Source organism: Conger conger, chromosome 7 (assembly GCF_963514075.1).
Source record: "Conger conger chromosome 7, fConCon1.1, whole genome shotgun sequence".
Classification (NCBI taxonomy): domain Eukaryota; kingdom Metazoa; phylum Chordata; class Actinopteri; order Anguilliformes; family Congridae; genus Conger; species Conger conger.
In genome coordinates this window covers 48,556,611-48,577,814 of record NC_083766.1, presented here as the reverse complement: position 1 = coordinate 48,577,814, position 21,204 = coordinate 48,556,611, and the positions used below count along the sequence as shown (strand labels likewise).

General features: G+C 49.0%; 1 protein-coding gene across 10 annotated transcripts in view; it reads right to left on the bottom strand.

Annotated features, from left to right (window-relative positions):
- The window catches only part of ncor1 (nuclear receptor corepressor 1), an 87,819-nt gene that overhangs the window by 13,090 nt on the left and 53,525 nt on the right, over positions 1 to 21,204 (bottom strand). For 8 of the 10 annotated variants that reach the window (XM_061248282.1, XM_061248283.1, XM_061248281.1 and 5 more), the window contains 17 exons: positions 19,773 to 20,253; positions 16,313 to 16,436; positions 15,547 to 15,748; positions 11,692 to 11,937; positions 9,682 to 9,848; positions 8,654 to 8,774; positions 7,855 to 7,947; positions 6,813 to 6,913; positions 6,238 to 6,406; positions 5,411 to 5,536; positions 5,152 to 5,235; positions 4,589 to 4,845; positions 3,731 to 4,076; positions 2,904 to 3,131; positions 1,923 to 2,126; positions 907 to 1,056; positions 294 to 488 (listed from right to left, as the gene is read on the bottom strand). In XM_061248282.1, coding sequence (XP_061104266.1) covers positions 294 to 488; positions 907 to 1,056; positions 1,923 to 2,126; positions 2,904 to 3,131; positions 3,731 to 4,076; positions 4,589 to 4,845; positions 5,152 to 5,235; positions 5,411 to 5,536; positions 6,238 to 6,406; positions 6,813 to 6,913; positions 7,855 to 7,947; positions 8,654 to 8,774; positions 9,682 to 9,848; positions 11,692 to 11,937; positions 15,547 to 15,748; positions 16,313 to 16,436; positions 19,773 to 20,253 — 3,294 coding nt within the window. The remainder of the gene's footprint in view (positions 1 to 293; positions 489 to 906; positions 1,057 to 1,922; positions 2,127 to 2,903; positions 3,132 to 3,730; positions 4,077 to 4,588; positions 4,846 to 5,151; positions 5,236 to 5,410; positions 5,537 to 6,237; positions 6,407 to 6,812; positions 6,914 to 7,854; positions 7,948 to 8,653; positions 8,775 to 9,681; positions 9,849 to 11,691; positions 11,938 to 15,546; positions 15,749 to 16,312; positions 16,437 to 19,772; positions 20,254 to 21,204) is intronic. The other 2 variants (XM_061248284.1, XM_061248286.1) reach the window with 2 other exon arrangements.

Genomic DNA, 21,204 nt, shown 5'->3' with positions numbered 1-21,204 from the left:
CTAGGTCTTTAAGGTAATAAGGCACTCAGGAAAAGGGCATCAAAATGTGAACCAAATGATAAAGCAAATGGTGTAATGCAATAGCAAATTAGTCTGAATTTCTTCAGGAAAGTTATTCTGGTTAACTTCATTGTTACCTACCTTTCTTATACGACACAATACGAATAACTGTGGGTTTGTTCATTACCTCAGTCATTTTGTTTCTATGAATCAGTGATGTAGTGCTGATAAGGCATTCTTGAACTGAGCAGGCAGTGTAGCATCGGGGACGTGGCGGCCATCTTTTCTCTCACCTGCACGCATGTACTCGCTGGCGACCGCCATCCGCTCCCGCTCTCTGTGCTCCCTCTCTCGCTCCCTCTCCCTGTGCTCCCTCTCTCGCTCCTTCTCTCTGTCCTTCTCCCTCTCCCGGTCCCGCTCACGCTCCCTCTCTCTCTCGCGCTCCCTCTCCCTCTCCATGCTGGCCGCAGCAAGGTGTCCTGGGTGGCCTGCAAAAAAAACACACACAGGGGACACACACATTTACGCACAGGGCAGGAGGTCCCGTGAATGGTGCGTTCAGGGGGCATTGGCGGGGGACTGTCCCGGTTCTGCCTCAGGTCCGGGGGGCATGGGGCCAGGAACAGGGATACAGAGACTCTAGGTTTGGCAAACCTCTACCAACCAGGCCGCGTTTGAGGCCTCAGCCAATTTGCCAGGAGCCAGCGGACTTGTTTTTTTTTGTTCCAGGCCACCGCAGACATGTTAACACATTAAACACAATCCGTTTTTCCCCGCCATTCCAAACGGTCAATATTTTTTGTTGTTGTTGCCCTTGTCTTCTTCTGTGGTGTGGGGGTTAATGTGTTAACGCGTCCCTGGGCCTGCGATGCTGCAGTGGTTTATGGGCTTGTGGGGGTTTCTCACCTGGAGATATGGAAGCTGGGTTGAAGGCCCTAGGAGGGAAAGGGGGCTGAGCTCCGGGGATGTAGGTGATGCGGTCCATAGGGGGGGTACCTGTCCCCCCAGGGTGAGGTAACAGGAGAGCGGGAGGCATCTGGGCTAGATCAATAATCCCTTTTCAGACAGAAGCAAACGGCCAGGGTGAACAACCAAAACCAACCAATCCAAAATCTATTTCAATTCAGAAAAAATATGTACACCGTACATTTAGAATTCACCCGCACTCTTCCCAATCAAATTTAATCAATGTCAATTTAACATTTGAATTTTTTTTTAATTTTTTTTTTTTAATGTGCACAAAATTAAACAATTGCATCTAGAAATTAATGCCATAATTTACATCAAGCCAATGACTATATAAACAAGTAAATTAGGGCTGTTAGTCGATTAAATTCTGCAGTGGACTAGTTAACTACAATACAGTTTATTCTGTTAGATTCTAAAAGCAGATTGGAAGAGATAGCTCTGCATGGTATCCAAGATTAAACCTCACCATGCAGTATATCCATGCAGAAGACGCACACTAATGAATCTGTATACTCTGTAACCCATCATTATAAACCGTAAACAATGTCTAAAATGAAGCCTTGAACTAGTTACTATTCTCAGGGAGGAGAATGGTTCTTTTACAAATTTATCTGTTCTTTCCTCTCTGTGTATGAATCAGCTTCAAGTAGCAGCAAGTATAAAAACGGATCAAATGATCATACAGGAAGGAGTGGTATGTTATATTTACTGTGTACATTTTTACAGTTTTGGCTGAGTACCCCATTTATTAATTATCGTATATTAATCGCCACAGCCCTAAAATCTAGAAAGAATTGTGTTTTGAATTATTATTTTTTTTAAAGCATTTGATTTTGAGGGTCATTTGCTTCTGGGTGTCTGGAAAAGGTAGCCCTCTAGAGTTCACACAAGCACGCAGTCTGGTAAACTACACCCGACCCGCCCCAGACTGAAGGGCCGGCCACGCCCAGTACCTTGCACGCCCGGCGGGTAAGGGATGGCGATCTGCTGTTCCCGTGGCGACAGTCCCCGGGCGACATCCGGTCGCGGGATAGCCGGCATCTGCTGGGAGGTGATGTAGTCGTTGAGGATGGTCTGCCGCGTGTTCTCCATGGTGTACAGCTGGTAGGTGTTGTGGTAGCCCGTGGGGGACGGCTGCCTCTGGAAGAGGTACGCAGCTGTAGGGAGGGGGAGGGCAGAGTGAGGCCAAGCATGTTTACCGAAGCGCTCCGTGTCTTTCACGTCAGCAGAGACGAGCCCAGCCGAGAGAAACGCCGATTATTCCTTGTGCCGCTCGCACAAAATGAAGTAGAATCGATAGTTGCATTTATAGAGCACTTTTCTCAGAATCAAAGCCCTTCACATTGATGAGGTGGAAACTCGCCTCAACGACCACCACTGTGCAGCACCCACCTGAGTGATGCACGGCTGCCATTTTGTGCCAGAACGCTCACCGCACATCAGGTGAGGCTGATGCCAACTAAATCAGGGGATAATTAGGTGGTAGGTTGAAAGAGCCAGGGTTGGGAGTTTAGCCAGAACACCGGGGAACTCCCTACTCTTTGCCAAGAGTGGCATGGGTTCTTTAATGACCGGTTTAACATCTCACCCGAAAATATAAAATATGTTTGTTTGTTCACTGTCTTAATTGACCCATAATTCAAAGCACATTCAACTACACAAGTGAGATTCACATTAGCCCAGAGTAAGTGAGCTTTCATCAACCAATAAACTTAGAGGACATATCCAAGTCTAACTTAATGCAAGCCTAAGCCATAGACCTCAGGCTGGGTTCATGCAACTAGACCACACTGTAAAAATATCAGCGATCAGACCGTGACCAAAATGAATTGTGACGCCGAAACGTTCTGCAACCTTCGATAAATGGCACTTTTGTGTCGGTGGGGGTACATGTTTGGGCAGGCAGCGGTGTGTGGAAGGAACAGCGCCCCCACCTGGGTCCAGGGCGCGGTGGAAGGCGATGGCGGGGTCCAGGTGGGGGGGTAAGTGGGCGCGGAACACCTCTCCCGGGTGCGCGGGCCGGTGGTGCGGCTCGTAGGGGCTGTGGGAGGACAAGGGGTCACCCCCAGACACGGGGGACTTGGCCGGGATGACATCCCGTTGAGTCGGGGTTAGCGTGCTCTTCCTCTCGTGACTGGCTGGCTTCCCGGACGTTATGCTCCCTGTGGGGAGGAACGGAGAGGGGGCCGAATTAAAACCGTACACACCCACTCACCCATATGTGCCACACTATCTCAACCAGTTCCATGACAAAATAAATACTGCCTTTTTGCCTCGATGTGCTAACCAGTCATACATATTTCCTGTCAGGGTGACAGACATTCTTAATAATAATAATAATAATAATAATAATAATAATAATTCCAGTTGCATCTCTCAAATTCTAAGCACTTTACAGTGATGAGGGGGAAACTCTCCTCAACCACCACCAGTGGCCTTAATTACTCAATTGCCCCTAACATTTATGCCATCTGACATTTTAGATGCATTTCTTGATAAGCACATGAACGACAGTCAAAGACCGTTCTTGTATCCATATACGATATGGTCTTACTATGATCTAATCGGCGAACTAGTGGTCTTCTATACAACCAGTTTGCTCATTTAGCCAGAGTAATTGGTGGAAACAAAAGCCTGCATACACACCGGACTGGAACTGCCCACCACTGCCTTAGAGGGTCAACACCTTCAGATTCAGCAAAAAACATTTTAGGTGCAGGAACCCGAGGTCCTGCAGTGGACAGGATGGCTGATGGGATACCTTCTTGCCCCCGGCCCAGCATGGGCGACCCGCGGGAGATGGAGCTGGTGCTGTAGTTCAGCGGGGTCCTGCGGGCGTTGGCGTCCTCGTAGATGCCGGGGCTGGGCTGCGACTTGCCGGCGGCCTCCATGTGCGTGGAGCGCAGGACAGAGGTGGCGGAGTTCACCACGGAGGCGTGACGCATGCGCTCCGGGCCCTTGCCGCCCTCCTCGTACTTGCCCCGCTCCATGGCCTCCAGCTGGGGCATCCCGTGGGCCATCTTGGCCGGGCTGGTGATCAGGGACTTCACGTTGTGCTTGATGGCCGACTGGCTGACGCCGCTGTTCTCGTACTTGAGTGGCGTTCCCTGCGGAGGGATCATATACGCGTTGACTTAAAGGTACAACAGGACATTTCAGACTTCTGACGGTCAAGAGAGGAACTGCAGCAACAAACACCTTCAAAACACAACTGTTTATCCCTCCCCCTTCTCTGTGAAGGCGCTGACGTTGAAACGCCATTGGCTGTGGCAATTAGGACCAAGAATACAATGTTTTGGTACAGAGTGTTGGGCCGTCAACTGTTTATTTTGAAACGCTATAAACACAGGCAGAGGGTGAGTCAACATGTCAGTGAGCCTTTTTCAATGATAGGAAGGGATTGTAACAATGTTTTAACACAAAAAAGCCTGTGAAGCCCCAGAAGTAAGCCTGTACCGTGCAGGTTGAGTGTAGACATTACAATAGACTTATGAATAGGAAATGTTTCTTCAACTAGGGGTCGGCCCAGACTTCAGGTCCTTGCCAAAATACCAAAATCTTTACCTACCGCTCGCTGATAAACACGCGAAGCAGGTTCCCGTCTGAAAGGGACACATACCTGGGATATGGAGCCCTCCATGATGCAGCGGCTGTTGGGCGCCATGTCGGGGGTCTTGCGGCTGTCCTGGCCCAGCAGGTCCTGCCTCGGGATCTCGTGGATGGAGCGGCCCATCTCCTTGATGGTATTGACGCCCTCGTAGGGCTTGCCCTTGGTGATGCCTCCCTCGAAGGAGCGCATGGGGGGGCTCTCCCTCTTGATCTGTTTACCGTATTTGTGACCCTCCTCGAACATGTCCGCCGCTGTCCTGGGTGTGCCTGTTAGTTCAGTGAAGAAAAACAGGAAAGAAACATTTTTCATAAGGCCACAAACAACGGCCGAAGACTGTCCTTGTGACCCTATTAGAAACATTTTAGAAGTCTACGAGAAAACCAGTGTATACAGCCAATTGGCTCATTTAGTAATTGGTGGAAACAAATACCTACACACCGGCCCTACAGGACTGCAACCGCCCACCCCCTGCTCGACATCGAACCAAACACTTTCACTGATCAACTCATTCAAAGCAGCCGTGACCCTTCGGTGCTCCAAGGGGGGCCGAGCGGAACGCCAGAAGGCCTCACCTTGCATGATGGACCCGGTGAGCACAGTCCTGTCCTTGGCCTCGGCGTGAGGGCTGTCTCTAGGCATGGCACGGCTTATTAGACCTAGAAATATTAAAATATTATCATAATTAGATTAGAAAAAAACTTCATCGTCCACATGTGAAGATAATATTATGGCCAAAAACGAGATTAAAAAAATGAGACTGGACCGTTGGTGACTGTTGAGGTGTTGCCCGCGCTGCAGGAAGGTTTTGGGGGAAGCGAGACGGGGTCTTACCTTCGTAATGGGGGGACTCTCTGACAGGGTGGCCCCTGGTTATGGAGCCCTCCATCATCTCGTAGGAGCGCTTCAGCTCCTGCCCTGTCCTGGGGCTCCGTGTACCCTCTCTAGGGTTCTTGATGGCTGTGGGTGAGAGCGGTTAAGACGCTGTGTTAATGACACACTAATGACTAATGACTCAATACTCTGGTTTAGAAGAGCTACAGGATGATACACAGTGTTTTTGCGCTGAAATCAACTGCAATATTGCAGCAATATTTAAGAGTATACCAGACACTCTTAGCCTTAGAGTGCACTCACAAAAAAAGGTTTTATTGTCACTCTCTTGCATGTGAAAATGGAATAAAGACATAAACAGGGGAGTTATGAGAACGGTGACACAGCCTTCTTGCACTGAAATCAACTGCAACATGGTAGCAATATTACAAAGTATAGCAGACACTTTATCCTGAGTGACATAGAAAGTGCATTCACAAACGTTTAGTTTATTTTGCCATTCTCTTGCATCGGAAAATGAGGCAGGTCAACTGGAATAAAGGCAGGACAATGGTGTCCAAAACAAAAAAAATCTCCTCATTCCCCTGTGCTCAAGTCAAGGGCAGTCAGAATGTTTGAATGTTATAATGAACTGCAACCATGTAGGGGTATCCCAGCATATCCTAGGCACAACATGAAATCCCCATTTTAACAATAAGAAACTATTTCTCATCATCATGCCGTAATATTGGGGGGGGTTATTTGGCCTGTTTGGTAATATTGGGTCGATTGTAACCCTCTTATCCACCCCCCCCCCCCCCCAACTTGGTGATATGGGCAGTGCTTACAGTCGTAAGACAGGATGTGGCCGCTCTTGCCCTCGTAGATGACGTGCCCCTTGGAGGAGGCTTCCCCCCGGCCCTTCTCCGGGCTGCCCAGCTCCTCTGTGGCCAGTTTGGTGATGGTTCCCTTCAGCAGGTCTGCAGCGATGCTGGACTGGGCCAGGGCCGGCGTCCCCTGTACCCACACAAAACCCCAAAACATGCAGTCAGTGCAGCACAAACCCCCAAAACACGCAGTCAGTGCAGCACAAACCCCCAAAACACGCAGTCAGTGCAGCACAAACCCCCAAAACACGCAGTCAGTGCAGCACAAACCCCCAAAACACGCAGTCAGTGCAGCACAAACCCCCAAAACACACAGTCAGTGCAGCACAAACCCCCAAAACACGCAGTCAGTGCAGCACAAACCCCCAAAACACACAGTCAGTGCAGCACAAATCGGTCCATACACGCAGGAAGTGTAATGTTGGCTCCCACACACACATGAAGCTTCTTCCATCACAGAAATGGTGCACAGTGAGAGGTTCTGTGGGGAGAGCGAGGACGGGCGGCTGGGTGTCGGGACTCGGCGGGTGAGCTACCTGCGTGATGGAGCCTCCGCGGAATGGTGGGGCGTCGGCGGCCATCTTAGCCGGGGTGCCACGTGTTATGCTCCCCTCCTGCATGCCAGTCATGGGGTTTCCTGAGAGAGGGAGAGGAGAGAGGTGGGGTATGGAGAGACAGAGAGAGAATAAGAGTGAGAGAGGGATGGAGAAAGGGAAAGAGGGAGAGAGGTGAAGAGATGGACAGAGAGAGAGAGAATAAGAGTGAGAGAGGGATGGAAAGAGAGGGAAAGAGGAAGAGTGGGAGAGAGGGAGAGAATAAGTTGGGAACCGGGAGTACAGAACAGCACCCATGTGCACAGCCACAGTTTGGCCATGGAGGTCAGTGGGTCACGGGCACAGGGAAAGGACACCTCCCTCAGGGGAGCAGAGGCTGAGTGGTGTGAACATTCGGGAGGGCGGTTGCGTTCCCGCTGTGAAAGCGTCTTAGCTTCTTCACGTGCGTGACGCATTCTTTCTGGAGTGGGGAGGGGCGATGGGGGCAGGAGATTTGTGTGTGAGTGTGTGTGTGTATGTGTGTGTGTATGTGTATGTGTGTGCGTGTGCGTGTCTGTGCTGGTGTGAATAATTCATGATTTGAGGTAAATGAGCAATGATATGACATATATACGAGTGAAACGGATGTTTCAGGGCGATTATTGAAGGGTGAGGAGAGGGACATCAGATGTGGATGCGTGCCCCTGTGCGAAAACGATATTGGGCAATGGACAGATATAAGTGATTGACATACACGCTCCTGTACAATCTTCTTTTCCAGAAAGTAGAAGGGCCTTTAACCCTTTCAGTCCCAAGCATGCCATATGGAACTCATGACCTTATCCCTTCTCAACCAATCAGAATGGCTGCTATATATTGTGTTGAGCCCCTATTAAAACCCTACTAAATTCTCAACCTTCTCAATTTGGGTGGAGCCGCTTCGTATCGGGCCTGGGACTGAAGGGGTTAAGGGAAGCGCGGCCCGTCGGACTCCACCAATCGGCACGCAGAAGGAAGCCTGGCAGCGTTAGCGGGAGTGGCGTACCTCTGACCACGCCCTCGTACTGCGCCCGCGAAAGCAGCCCCTCCGTCTGGCCGCCGGAGCGCGGCGAGCTCTCCTCCTGCTTCACGTAGGACACTGTCGAGAGAGGCAGCGTCACAAGATGGCCGCATTCACACCGGCTTCACAAAGTATTCAGACCCCTTCACTTTTTGCACACTTGGTGGAGGGTGAGGCAAGTGTGAGAGAAAAGCGCTACATGCAGTGGCTTCAGTAAGTATTCAGACCCCTTCACTTTTTGCACTTTGTGTAGTAGATTTAATTTTGAATGGATAAAATTTTGCCCATCAATCTACACTCAAGAACTTAAAAAGTCTAAAAACATGTTTTCACTTTGTCATTATGGGTTATTGACTGTAATTTCCATGGGCAAAAATGGCAATTTTATTCATAAAAAATTTCATCTACAACAATAAAGTGTGCAAAATGTGAAGGGCTCTGAATACTTACTGAAGCGCTTTTCTCACACTGAAAGGGCTTTACAGCGATGAGGGGGAAAACTCGCCTCAACCCCCACCAACGTGCAGCAGATTGTTTTGGGTGACGCAACGGCGGCCATTTTGCGGCAGAGTGCTCACCACACATGAGCTGAGGTGGGGAGAAATGTGTTTTAGCCAATTGAATCAGGGGACGATTAGGTGGCAGGTCGACAGAGCCAGGTTGGCCATGCAAAGGGGCTCCACATCATCGATGCGGGTCATTTGGCAGTGCCCCCCTCTGGCCCTCTGGTGTGGATTTGTGAATTTGGTAACCCCCCCCACCCCTACACGTGGCCCCCTCTCACCAGGCTTGCCAGGGTCTTGCTGCCTCGGCAGGCCCATGGATATGGAGCCCACAGAACTCTTCACTCCCTCCGGACCGTAAGCCGCTTGGCTGTGGGAAGGCAAGTACGTGCCAGGAGTTCCCTGAAATGGCAAAAAAACGCAGAAAAGAGAAAAAGCGGGGGAGAAGTTACAGCCTGCTCTGTAACCCTCGTCATGGGATACCGAGAACAAAATGTTACAGGTTGAAGGTTATGTAGTTGAACATATTCCAGTTCTGTAAAAATCCCCCTTCGGTTAAAGAGGATCTCGCCCTGCGGCATGCTGAAAGGCTGTCGCTCTGTACTATTAGCAGAGGCAAACCTCGCTGCTAAGAAGTGTCAAGCAGACTACAGTGTGGACCGAGATAACGGTTCTTTTCTCCTGTTGAATATAAATTTATAAACCGTGTGTGGGGGTGTAAGGGGGCTTGAAGGCATGGCAACACATGACAGTGACATAAAATAGCGGTTACATTTTAATTAGTGAATTCACTTTTTTCAAGCTGCAGCCCATCAATTAGGCACATTTGGACAAGAGGCAAATGTGTAGGCGGGGATGTAGCCCCCCTCCCCCTCCATTCATCTGCCCCTCTGCCCCCCTCCCTCCCTCTCTCCCCCTCTCTGCCCATCCCTCCCTCTCTCCCCCTCTCTGCCCCTCTCTGCCCATCCCTCCCTCCCTCCCCCCCTCCCCATCCCCCTCTCCCTGCCTCCCTCTCTGTCCAACCATCCCTCCCTCCCTCCCTCCTTCTGCTCATCCCTCTCTCCCTCCGCCCCTCCCTCCCTCTCTGCCCCTCTCCCCATCCCTCCCTCCCCATCCCCCTCTCCCCCCATCCCTCCCTCCCCATCCCCCTCTCCCCCCATCCCTCCCTCCCCATCCCCCTCTCCCCCCATCCCTCCCCCCCATCCCACTCCCACTCCCCATCCCCCTCTCCCCCCATCCCTCCCTCCCCATCCCCCTCTCCCCATCCCTCCCCCCCCATCCCACTCCCACTCCCCCTCCCTACTCTTACCTGGGAAATGGAGCCTCCCTGGATGAAGGCGGGCTTGTCGGAGGGCTTGGAGGTGGGAATGAGCGGGGGTGGGGATGGAATGTTGGCGGGTCGGCTGTGCCTGGAGAATGTCACGCGCACCCCGTCCGCCAGGCTCTGCAGCAGCTGATTGGGCGCTGGCTGGAGGACTGGAAACCGTTGGGGGGGGGGGGGGGTTGAGAGAACAGGCGGAAAGATTGAAGGACCCGCCAAGACGACGGTTTCACAAACACACGTCATCTCGTCGATGCTGAAATGGTTTGTCCAGTTTAACCAACGTTTAATGATTTCTGCTTCAGAAAATTTTACTAGCAAATCACACAGATATAAAAATACAGCACCTTCATCCCATAAGAAAAGGAAATTCTATTAATTTACTCAAGTAGACAGTGTCAAAACATGCACACCCATTAACAAATACATGCAGAGATCAAAGCGGATTACTTTTTAAAATGAAAGTGTAATTCTTAAAAAGTTAAGAATTACACAGAATTAATCGTTAAAAATCTAAGATACATTTCCAAAAACAATGGAGTTATGAACCATGATTCACAAAAACAGCTGCAGTGTTACAGGCACACCCTTCACCTAAGATCAAATACAGCTTTTCTCCCCGAGGACATTTACCAAGAACAATCATATTCTTTAATGTAGCAAAGACTGTCCTTTCCTGCAATGCGCTGCTACATAGCAAAGAAACACAATAGAAACAAAAAAATTCTAAAGAAATAATAAGAATGGCAGCAATGAGGTTAACGAACTGCACTGGTAGACAGAGGGAATTTAATTTCAATCGGGGGTGAGGATTATTTATTTTTATTTTTTATTAATTAATATCCAGGAGTTAGGGAACCTAATGAGAGCTGCTTGTTTAAGAGCTCAATCACATTGGACATTTACTCTAATGGCTAGACCTTTGGCCTTTGCCCTCTGACACATCTGTGCAAGAAATCAATTCGGTTTTTTACATTAGTTAGCCATTAGCTAGCCAAAAGCCAACGGATGCCTTGGCTCACATGTGTGGGCAAGCATGAGTCAGCAAAGTCATGTTAAACTACCTGCCTCCCTGTCAGTGCCAACAAAGATATTTCTTAGCAAATTCAAATTCATCAAACTCCTCCTATTCACAATTGACTCCATCCAGTTTTTTCCTACATGGAGTGCAAACTGAGGGTGTGACGGATGAATGCTGTCCGCATGTCGGCTACGCAAAATAAAATAATGTAATGAAATGAGAGTTGGCCCCTCTGCTTTTTGACATGACATAAGACTCCATTTTAGACCTCATCAAAATGAGATATTGCCTCCAGTGTGACCTACATCAATAGAGTGCATTATAAAATATTGAAAGGGTAGATGTGAAACGGAGTCAGTCAAGCAAAGCTGGGCTAAGCCAGAGATGATCTCCTGTCAACGGTGTAACGGCGGACCATGGAGTGCAGGATTTCTGCCTGACCTGGTCACCTCTCACTATGGGGCTTCTGCAGTTTTGGATGCACCATCCAGCTGCATTTTAATTCAAATCATGCGCATCTGCTACAGAATATTAGGGTAAAACTAGTGCTTCACAGAAACTTAGCCCTGGCTTCATGCGCACAGGGTGCACTGTCCAGGGCAGTGAAGAAAGTATTAAGTATGTGATTTGCTTGTTTTTTTTTTTCTTAAATGGCAGTTTAAATACTATAGTTGCTAGCTGTCAAGTCTGTGTGGCTAAAAACTGGCTAGTAAAACCGAATGAAACGCATCAACAAAAATACAGCCACCCCCAAATTTGAATCCGATCCAGCTACAAAGCACACCACCACCAATTAAGCATTGTGAATGATCACCCATACCAAAAAAATAAACAAATAAAAAGTAATAATGAAAAAAAAACATTTAAAAAAAGCTGATGGATGGCTCAGAATCAAATCACCACGAAAAGTTAAGATATTATTGGAACAGGTAAGGATTAGCTGGAATAAAAGAGAGAGAGTGTTTTTGTACAAGCACCTGAGTGATGATGGTAGGGCTCTGCTGCTCGGGCATCGTGGGGGAGGGGGAACCTGTGCCGAAGGTAGTTAACGTTACCTGGTGGCACGCTGTAACGGGACGCACCGGCGTCGGGCTGCGGAGACGTCTTGCTGTGCTCCCGGGGCGAGAGTCTGTAGGGCGAGGCCGAGCGGCCCGAGCCGTGGCACTGCCCCTCCGACTCCATCGCCAGCTTCACGTCGTACGGCATGTAGGCGAAGGGCTTCCCTGCGGGCGACAAGCGCAAGACCGCCGCCGTCAGGAAACCCGGCTATCGCGCGCGAGCGAGGAAGCTTTCGAACTTTTGCCTCCGAAACCAAACAAACGTCAGCTTGTTATTCGCACGAAACCCGCTTACCGCCTCCGGGAGAAGTGTCCGCTTCCATATTTTATTTTTTTTTATGGCCGCTCGCGATGCGCAACTTCAGCCTTGCGTTGGTGTTATGTCTGTCTCGGGTAAAAACGAGGCCAACTGGCACACCGCTCGCCGGTTTAGACAGCTGGCAGCTTTCGTTTGTCTTTGTGTAGTCTGCAGCTATTTTTCAATGTAAACAACAACAGTTTCAAAACCGAGGCTAAAGGGGCTTAGATAAACGCAGCCACACTTTTTTTAGCGTTTTTCTGCCTCGCCTGTCCTGCTGCTTTCGCTCACCCAGAAAGGCACCACAGCATCGCTCTTCATCTCGGGAGTCGTGCTGGACACAAACTGTCCCTCCCGGAGAACATCCCACCAGTGAGTCAGGCATGCAGATTCTTCCTGTTTAACACCTAGAGAGGACCGCCCCTTCCTCACCACCTACTCAACCTCCCGTCTGGACTACTGCAACTGCCTGCCTCCGCCATGAGACCTCTGCAGCTCATCCAGAATGCTGCTGCTTGTATGATTTAAATAAGGAGCGTCAGACTCCAGTCCTGGTCTTACATTGGTTAAAGAGTCCACGCACCTTGTTCTTAACAGGCTGCTGATTGAAAGGCAAACACAAAAACCTGCAGACGCAGCGGCCCTCCAGGACTGGAGTTTGCATCCCTGATCTAAAACCTCCGGGCCCAGCCAGTCCTGTCAGTTCCCTTCTCATCCCCCTCCACTGGCTACCTGCATCAGCTCAGAGTAAAATGAAAAAACCTGGTGCTGGCTTATCTGGCAGGTAAAGGCACAGCTCTGTTACATCTTCAACATCGATAGACTCGACACACCTAGCAGACCCCCATATTCCCCTACCACCGAGCAGCTGGTGCAGGGGTCAGCAACCCTGGTCCTTGAGGGGCGGCCTGTAGCGTAGTGGTTAAGGTAAATGACTGGGACACGCAAGGTCGGTGGTTCTAATCCGGTGTAGCCACAATAAGATCCGCACAGCCGTTGGGCCCTTGAGCAAGGTCTTAGCCCTGCATTGCTCCAGGGGAGGATTGTCTCCTGCTTAGTCTAATCAACTGTACGTCGCTCTGGATAAGAGCGTCTGCCAAATTCCAATAATGTAATGTAATAATGAGAGAGCTGCTGGGTGTGCTGGCTTCTGTTGTTACTGAGCACTTAATCGACCAACTAAAGCAGCCGATTACACGGTTAACTCGCCCCACTTCTTGGGGTCTGAATCGGTTGCTTGTATTAAGGCAAAAACAAAAACCAGGACCAGGGTTGCCGACCGCTGAGCTGGTGCCAACTTCCTGTGTTACATAACTTCCAGGTCACGTTGCCTTACTGTTTCTTCTCCTCATTTGTTTACGTAATAATGCCATAGGCACAGCTGAGTAAAATCACAGTTTACCTGCCTAGCGTTACTTTCTTTAGTTACAATACAAACAGTTGATTAGCTTGAAATGACACTTTTTGATTGTAAATGGGCCTTCTTGGTAAAATAAAAGTATTATGCGGCTGTACCAAGAGGTACCGCACTGAGCTCCAACACAAGATTCCACCTTTAAGGCAAGAAATCAAAGCCTTTACAACTTCAGTCCTTTCAAAATGTAATCTCTAGTTGACGCACAGGAAAGCGTATTACAGCACAGGGTTGCGTGTCAGATGTAACCGTCTCTCTGGGGCGTCTCTTAGGAGGAGAAGCTAACACGCGCTGCAAGAGGCGATGCAACGCTCCCCTAGATTTAAGCGTCAAACTTTCCTTATTTAAAATGGCAGCTCCAGTGTGACAGGCGTCAGCATGTTCTTCATGTTCTGCACTTGATTTCACTGAGAAGGGATTTTAATCCAAACAAAGTGGAAAACTTTGTATTAAACCGATGCAGCTAACTGCGTAGATGCCAATTCGCGCCGCTTTGTGGTGAACAAAGATGAGCTAATCTGATATTTTGGTGGTTGGGAAACCATGTTCAGCCTCATTCTAACCACCGCTCTTTACCGTGTGGAGGCATGAACGATGCTGCGCCCGTGACTAAGCAGTTGCCTGCTCTTGGTGAGCCTCTGAGTTCAAACGCGTCTCACTGTGACCAATTCGATTTCGTATCCGTTTTTACAGAGCGCTAGCCTCGTGTTCACAACTAATCTGAGTTTCAAATGAAATTCTCAGAAGTATGACATCAAAACGATTCCTTTAAGGTCCCTGAATATACCACACTTTAAAGATCTAAATAAAAATCAAGGAAAAACTTATTTTGCAGGGAATTATACATCAAATGCTGACTTTAGAGCCAGAGTAAAAATCTGGAAATATTGTAGCAGAAAACAGGAATATACACAGTTGTGAATACATTCCCTGCTTTTCTAAGTGAACCACCAACTGAGCAACTTATATTTCGGACTTTTGGTGGTCAAAGCAACCTTTTAAGATAAAGCAAAACTGCCTGACAGAACAACCATTTCCCAGTGACTGAATTATGAACTGGAGGTTTGGAAGACCATGCACTCAGCCCAAATGGATATAAGAAGGGAGTGCTTGAGGCCTTGGATACTAAACAGGCTCGCAAACACAGCCTTGGTTTCAGCGGCCTTCAGAAAAAATCCCTTTCAAGTGAAGATCTGAGGAAGTCAAGCTCCATTACTCATCCAAATCAAGTCAACGGAACAGGAAACGTTTTGCTGGAATTGGCAATGAGGAAAGTTAGGTTTGTGAGGGGGCTGAGAATGCATGTTGTCTGACATAGTGTCAGAATGTGTCAGAAAATAGGAGTGTGTGTACATGCGTGTGAAATTGATTCCGTGCTTTTGTAGTCCTGAGTGTTTTGCTGATGTTATCCACTCTTGTTAACAGCGTCCGATAAGCAATTGTAATGCAGTGCAATGTTATGAAATTCCAACTGCGGAAGGATGGTTCCAGAAATCATGTGCAGGGAAAAAACAATATGCGAGTGCTCGCCCTGCACCTGTGCACGCACGCACGCACGCACCTCTAGAGGGCGCCAGAACCTGCAACGGCTGGGAAAGCTTTCACCCCTTACACTACACGTTATATGCGAGGGCCTACGTCAGAACGCACGAGCCCATTTAGGTACACATAGGTGTGCGTTTCGGTCACCGTGTGTATCTGAGCGCACCGCTCCTAGGCTCTGGAACTCCTTGCCCCCACACCTTCGCCAGTTTGACTCAATGGACTCAATCACTGCATTCAAATCCCACCTCAAAACACACCTGTTCAAACTGGTCTACTCTGTAACTCTCACTGCATTGTGTGTTCCCCCTTTTACTCTTAGGGTCACTGTTCTACCCCCCCGCCCCCCCCTCGCACAACTTCCTGTCCTGTCTTGTTTATGCCGTGTACACATTGAAAAAACAGTGTATCTTTATTTATTTGTTTGGCTGTTTTTATTGTATTCTTTTATCCATTGTAAGGCGACCTTGGGTGTCTGTAAAGGCGTCTGAAATAAGAAGTATGATAATTGTTATCTCACCCTCCCGGTCCAGGATGGTGGGGCTCCGGGTGGCGTAGCGGGGGTAGCCGGCCGGCCGCCTGTCGGGGTCGGCCTGGTCCTGCCGCTGCTTCTCCTCCTGGTGGGACGACTCGTGCACGGCCTTGATCTGGTGCTGGAACATGGCGTAGCCGCTGAGCGGGGCGCCCAGGGGCATCCCGCCTGGCCCGAACGGGGCCGACACCTGAGGGAGAGGAAGCTCGTCATGGCGCACACGCAACAGCGTCTCCAAAACAAGACACACTTTATCTGCGCTGTAAACCTGGCAGCTGCCGGGTCCGGGCGAGTACCGCCATCTGTCACACCTCTCGTGTAAACCTGAGAGACCACCCATGCTCTTTTTAAAGGGAAAAATAATACAGGCCATAACCATAATCGCTTTAATCGGCATTTACTGCTCAATATTTAACTTATCACAATAAAATACCTGAATCACTGCAGAAGCCCCCCCGGCTCTGTACATTGAGTTAGTCTGGATAAGAGTGAGAGATGATTGGTTGTAGAGGAAAGGAACGTGCTCTGAATGAGACATGCCGATTGGCCGTACAGTAAAGGAACGTGCTCTTAATGAGACATGCCGATTGGCCGTACAGTAAAGGAACGTGCTCTGAATGAGACATGCCGATTGGCCGTACAGTAAAGGAACGTGCTCTGAATGAGAAATGCCGATTGGCCGTACAGTAAAGGAACGTGCTCTGAATGAGACATGCCGATTGGCCCCACAGTGAAACGGCGGCAGGGCACTGACCATGGGCGGGATGGTGGCGGCACGCTTCTGGAGCTGCTGGACGTTCATGTGGGCCTGCTTGGCTGAGGACACCAGCACCGAGCCAGGAGGGTTGAGCAGGGACAGCTTGTCTGGGGAAAACATCCTGGAGCAGAGGAAACACAAACACAAACACACTCAAGACTCAAATAATCCACTGTGCAGTGGAGTCAATGATACAGCATACTGGCTTAAATTTCCTTTATTTATTGTTCAGGGCAAAGAGTGATGCTAGAGGAGTGAACATGACCAGTATACAGAATAAAAAGAATCGGGGAGCAAAGGACCAAGGAGAAATCAGTTAACAAAATTGGACATCATAAAGTCACAGCTTTAATTCTGCCCTGTGTTAAAGCGCCATACAAAACAGGCACCACTTATCCTTACATCGACCGACCACGCATTTACGAGCAGCCAGAGATCAGGATGCTTTTATTGGTTTCTGGCCATCTTGGCCAAGCTCAATTTCAAATGAAAAGCCTTGTTCCAGTAATGTGCCTCGCCCCAACGATGGAGCCTTGCAGAGCCAAGCCATACAGGAACCTATCTGACCGTGGCTGACTGGACGGAGCTCGTTTTCCAGCAAACCGCTCAAAGGGGAGGAGAGATTCACTCTGTCAGGTTAGTAAGCATAGGGGGGTCATGATTTATTCCAAGATTTTCCACATTTTACCCCCAACCCCAGAACTCAGCCGAACCTATTGATCTCCCGCCTGTAACCGGCCACGCCGAGGACAGGAGGAGATGGCGGCTATCGCCGTCGTTTTCCATCCGTTTGAGCCCTGCGACTGGGTCTCAAACACCCAGGCGCAGGGCTCACACTCCTGCTGAGAACAAGCGTATTTCCAGCTCGAGCCAGAGAAGGCAAAAAAACCTCCTTTTAAGGATTCATCCTCCCCGAAATCTTTAGAGCCGATAGACCGAACGTCATCACGCAGTTGGCTCAGCTGTTCTGCTTGCGATCGGGCCAAGGGTGCGGAGCCAAGTTGTGACGGCAGCCATCTTCCCATCGATGAGGAAGACTGGGTCGGGCCAAGGCTTGATCATGCCAAGACTAATAGCCCTGCACTTAAGTCCTCTGACCAAACAAAAAGTCCTTGGATTTCCACCGTCAGGCCTGTCAGGTCTCTGGCTATAAAAGTCTCACCCAATCCAATAACACACTATTGTTCAGCTCAAGGGGAAGAGAGATGTATGGACAGAAGATATGTAATGCTAGCGCAGTAACTGCGTCTAACTGATGTTTCTCAAATCAATTCTCATCCATCACAGCTCACCCTCCTATTATGTTAAGACCACTTTTATGTTTGGGGTCTAATTAAGCCCGACAGTTTAAATAAACACACAATTATTGTAATATAAATATTTTGAAGAGCCTAGCCTTTTATCCATAAATATGAAAAATCTGTGATAAACATCTGATTTTAGAGCCTAATGTACAGTAAGTGAAAGTTCCTTGGTGGGAAAGTGCCACCAGCATTATGAAAGATGTGTACTTACATTGTATACAGTTAAAGGGTCAAAGGAACCCCACACAACACATTTGTATGCAAAGTTGGCACAGGACTTAGCACAGCAGTATGTTTACTGCATGTCTACCGTTTAACCGCACCAAATTAGAAGACTGATACGTTATCAATATAAAACAAGGTTAACTGACTTTTAAGAGATGTCAAACACTAAATGGGGTCAAATTGACCCCAAACATAATTGGAGTGGTAAAGTAAATTCTAGGTGGCCGATTTGGGAGTGCTCCCAAGGCAAAAGGAGTCCCTGCAGAAGTAAAAATCTGCATCTCACTCTCTGCCCAGAAGCTGCAGAGGAAAATGGCTGCCGTTCTTTAGATGAGGGAAGTAGCCACTGAGAACCCCACCCTAAATCAGGACAGCACAGCCAAAGTTCTTGTCTTGAGGCATTGGTCTAGCCCTGGTTATAGCCCTTTAGGCCTGAAAGAAACTGTGTAAAAGCAACAGTCACACTCACAAACAGCTAGTAAGACCTCGTTCGGCTGACAAATAACGGAAAACCAACTGCAAGCAGGCCTGCTTCCAGGTCAATTCTCACAGACCATCAACCAAAACCTTTCAGCCCAGACATTCTTTTCGGAAATATAAATCTATTTTCTCCGCCGCTACTGCAGTGCCGAAACTGCAGCTATGTACATTTAATTCACAGAAAAGCGCTCTGAAACTCAAAAATAATAACTTCAACCTTGTCACCCTTTCAATTCACAACTTAAAATGACACAATTAGGCAAAAGAAAAGAAAACTGTGGAATTATTTCAAAGCTCAGGTTTATTCAACCTCAAGATTTAGGCCTATCATTTATGATGAATAAAAGGAGAAAAGAATCTTGACCTCCTCAAGTGCATTTGGCCGAGGGGAACCCCCGCCACCCCTACCAGATGAATGCGTTTTTGTGGAGCACCAAGATGGTTCTTGGAAAGTGAACAGGCAATTTCAAGGACAGACAATTGTCTGCACAGCTCTTTTAGCCTAAAAACAATAACTTGTGGAAAGGGGTCAGAGCCAGCCCTCCCCCACTTCAGCACCAAAAATGCATTTAGCCATTTTAGCACTGAGAGGCTGCTTTTTTCACAGTGAAATGCTTTCAGATCAACAGTGTAATTAACTAAAAATGCATTGTTTCCAAAATGTTTTTCAGGGCACTGTTCAGCTTTTAGCCGAAATGGTCACTTTCTCGCCAAAGAACGGAGAATTGCAAACATATTCCTAAAAGGGACAGTTCACTCGACAAACTCACTACAACAAACCAAAGTTGTAAAGAAGTTTTGTAAAAGTAGCCTATCGGAGAAAGAAAGTTCCTGTCTCTCTTGAGCCTATAAGCTACATTAAAAGTAGGAAAACTTAATACAAATGTAAAAATTAATGTGTACGGAACAAAGGAACAAGTATTTTACACAATAGCAGTACAACGTGCTCCAGTGTGTTGTAGTCACAAAGCCCAGGAGGGCACAGTGAGAAAGTCAGTGAGGTGTGGACCCACCTCTGTCTAAATATATATTTGTGCGAGACCGTTTTGTCTGATTCATGCTCCTGGCATCTCCTTTTCCTCAGCTCTGGCAACACACACCTGCGGCAACTTTTACCAAAGTTTCTTTTTTACTTTGACCAGAGACGGAACAAGTATCTCACACATTGAGACCTTTGAATTATAAGGTCCTAACTGACATTTCTTTTGATAACAAGTGTCACAAATATGTTGTTTTATGTGGGCAATTTCTGTCTTTTGATCTACAGTACGGGGGCATTTTGATCTACAAAGAACTGCCCTGCATTTCAGTTTGGCTGTGAAAGCTTTGAAGCTCTCCCCTCTAACTCTAGAATGCAGATAGAGCGGTATAATCCCCAGGTCACGGTGCAGAGGGCTGCTACATTAGAGGCCAGGAGTGGCGTGTTGAGGCCGGGCGGGGGGACCTACCTCTGCCTGTCGGGCTCCTGGTCCACGTCCTCGTCGGCGCTGCAGGTGGCGCTGGAGTCGTTGTCGGAGTGCGCGTCCCTGTGCAGCCCCCGCTGGGACAGGCCGGCGGCCATCTCCGCCCGCTCGCCCTTCTCCTTGGCGTCGGGCTCCACCTTCACGCGGACCTCCCCCGGGGCCTTGGCGTCCGGGTCGGCGGGCTCGCTCTTGGTCTGCACCTGGGCCTCGTAGGCCAGGATGCGCGAGCGCTCCTCCTGGGGATCCGCCTCGCCGCCTTCCGGACTCTTCTCCAGCTTCACCCGGAGCTCGCCCAAAAGCGCCTCCTGCCCCTTAGCGCCGCCGCAGAAGGCCTGGGCCTTGCGCCCGCCGTCCCGCTCAGGCGAGGCCTCGGGCCGGGGGGTGCCGTCCGCCCGCTGCTCGCCGGTCTTGGGGTCGGCCTGGGAGGGGGAGGGGGCGCTCTCCGTGTCCGAGCTGTTCTCCGCCCCTGGGGGGGTGAGAGAGGGCACAAGGGCTCGGCTAAGCGGGCAAAGGAGCACAGACTTCATGCGAGTAGCTTAGCCAACCTGTTCTGTTGTTTGTTCTATGACCTAGAGATGCTCTTTATTTTGTACGTTGTTTTGGATAAAAGCGTCTGCTAAGTAAAATGTAATGAGATGTAATGTAACGCATACACAAATAGTGACCTTTCCCTTAGTTATGCAGCAGCAGAAAGCTCAGCTACGACTGCTGCTGCTGCTGCTGCTGCAGTCACCATGTAGAGCCTGGTCACCCAACACCCGAAGCAGGCTTTCGAAGCAGCTGCGAAATGCAATCGTGTTGCAATCCTAAGAGTTTCTCAGAAATGTGTGCAGACGGGGTTAATGTATCTGGAAAACTGACAGGTTGCATTACAACCATCTCAGATAGACCAAGCAAGTTTTAAAAAAGAAAACCAATTTGAGTGCCAATGTAACAAAAAAAAAAAAAATGACATGATGTAAAATGAGGGGAAGCTAATAGGGCTGATATAGACTAACAAAAATTTTGAGCGATATTTTTAGGCATGCTCCGTCACCTGCCAGGATGGAAGGTCATAATTTAAACAGGGACACGAGTAATGCAGGCCCAGAAAGAGGCTGACAGGCATGTGACCCCAACCCAACAGCTTGATTTATGGTCTCCAGGGAAACCTGGGGTTACTTTGAAGATCATAGAATAAATAAACAGACAAAAAAAAACAACCCTGTGACCTCCTCACTCACAGAGCCAGGCTTGCTAACACTGTGTCAGGACTGCAGGTGGGCTGACATTCAGAACTACACAACCTGGCCAGCTGGTATGGCATTAAAACTACATATCCCATAAGACCAGAGTCAGGGAGAGCCCGAGCTGCTCCGCACACCATTAAACTCAGCCTAAGGCTAAAGACTCGACACAAGCAGGTAGGCGGACAAGC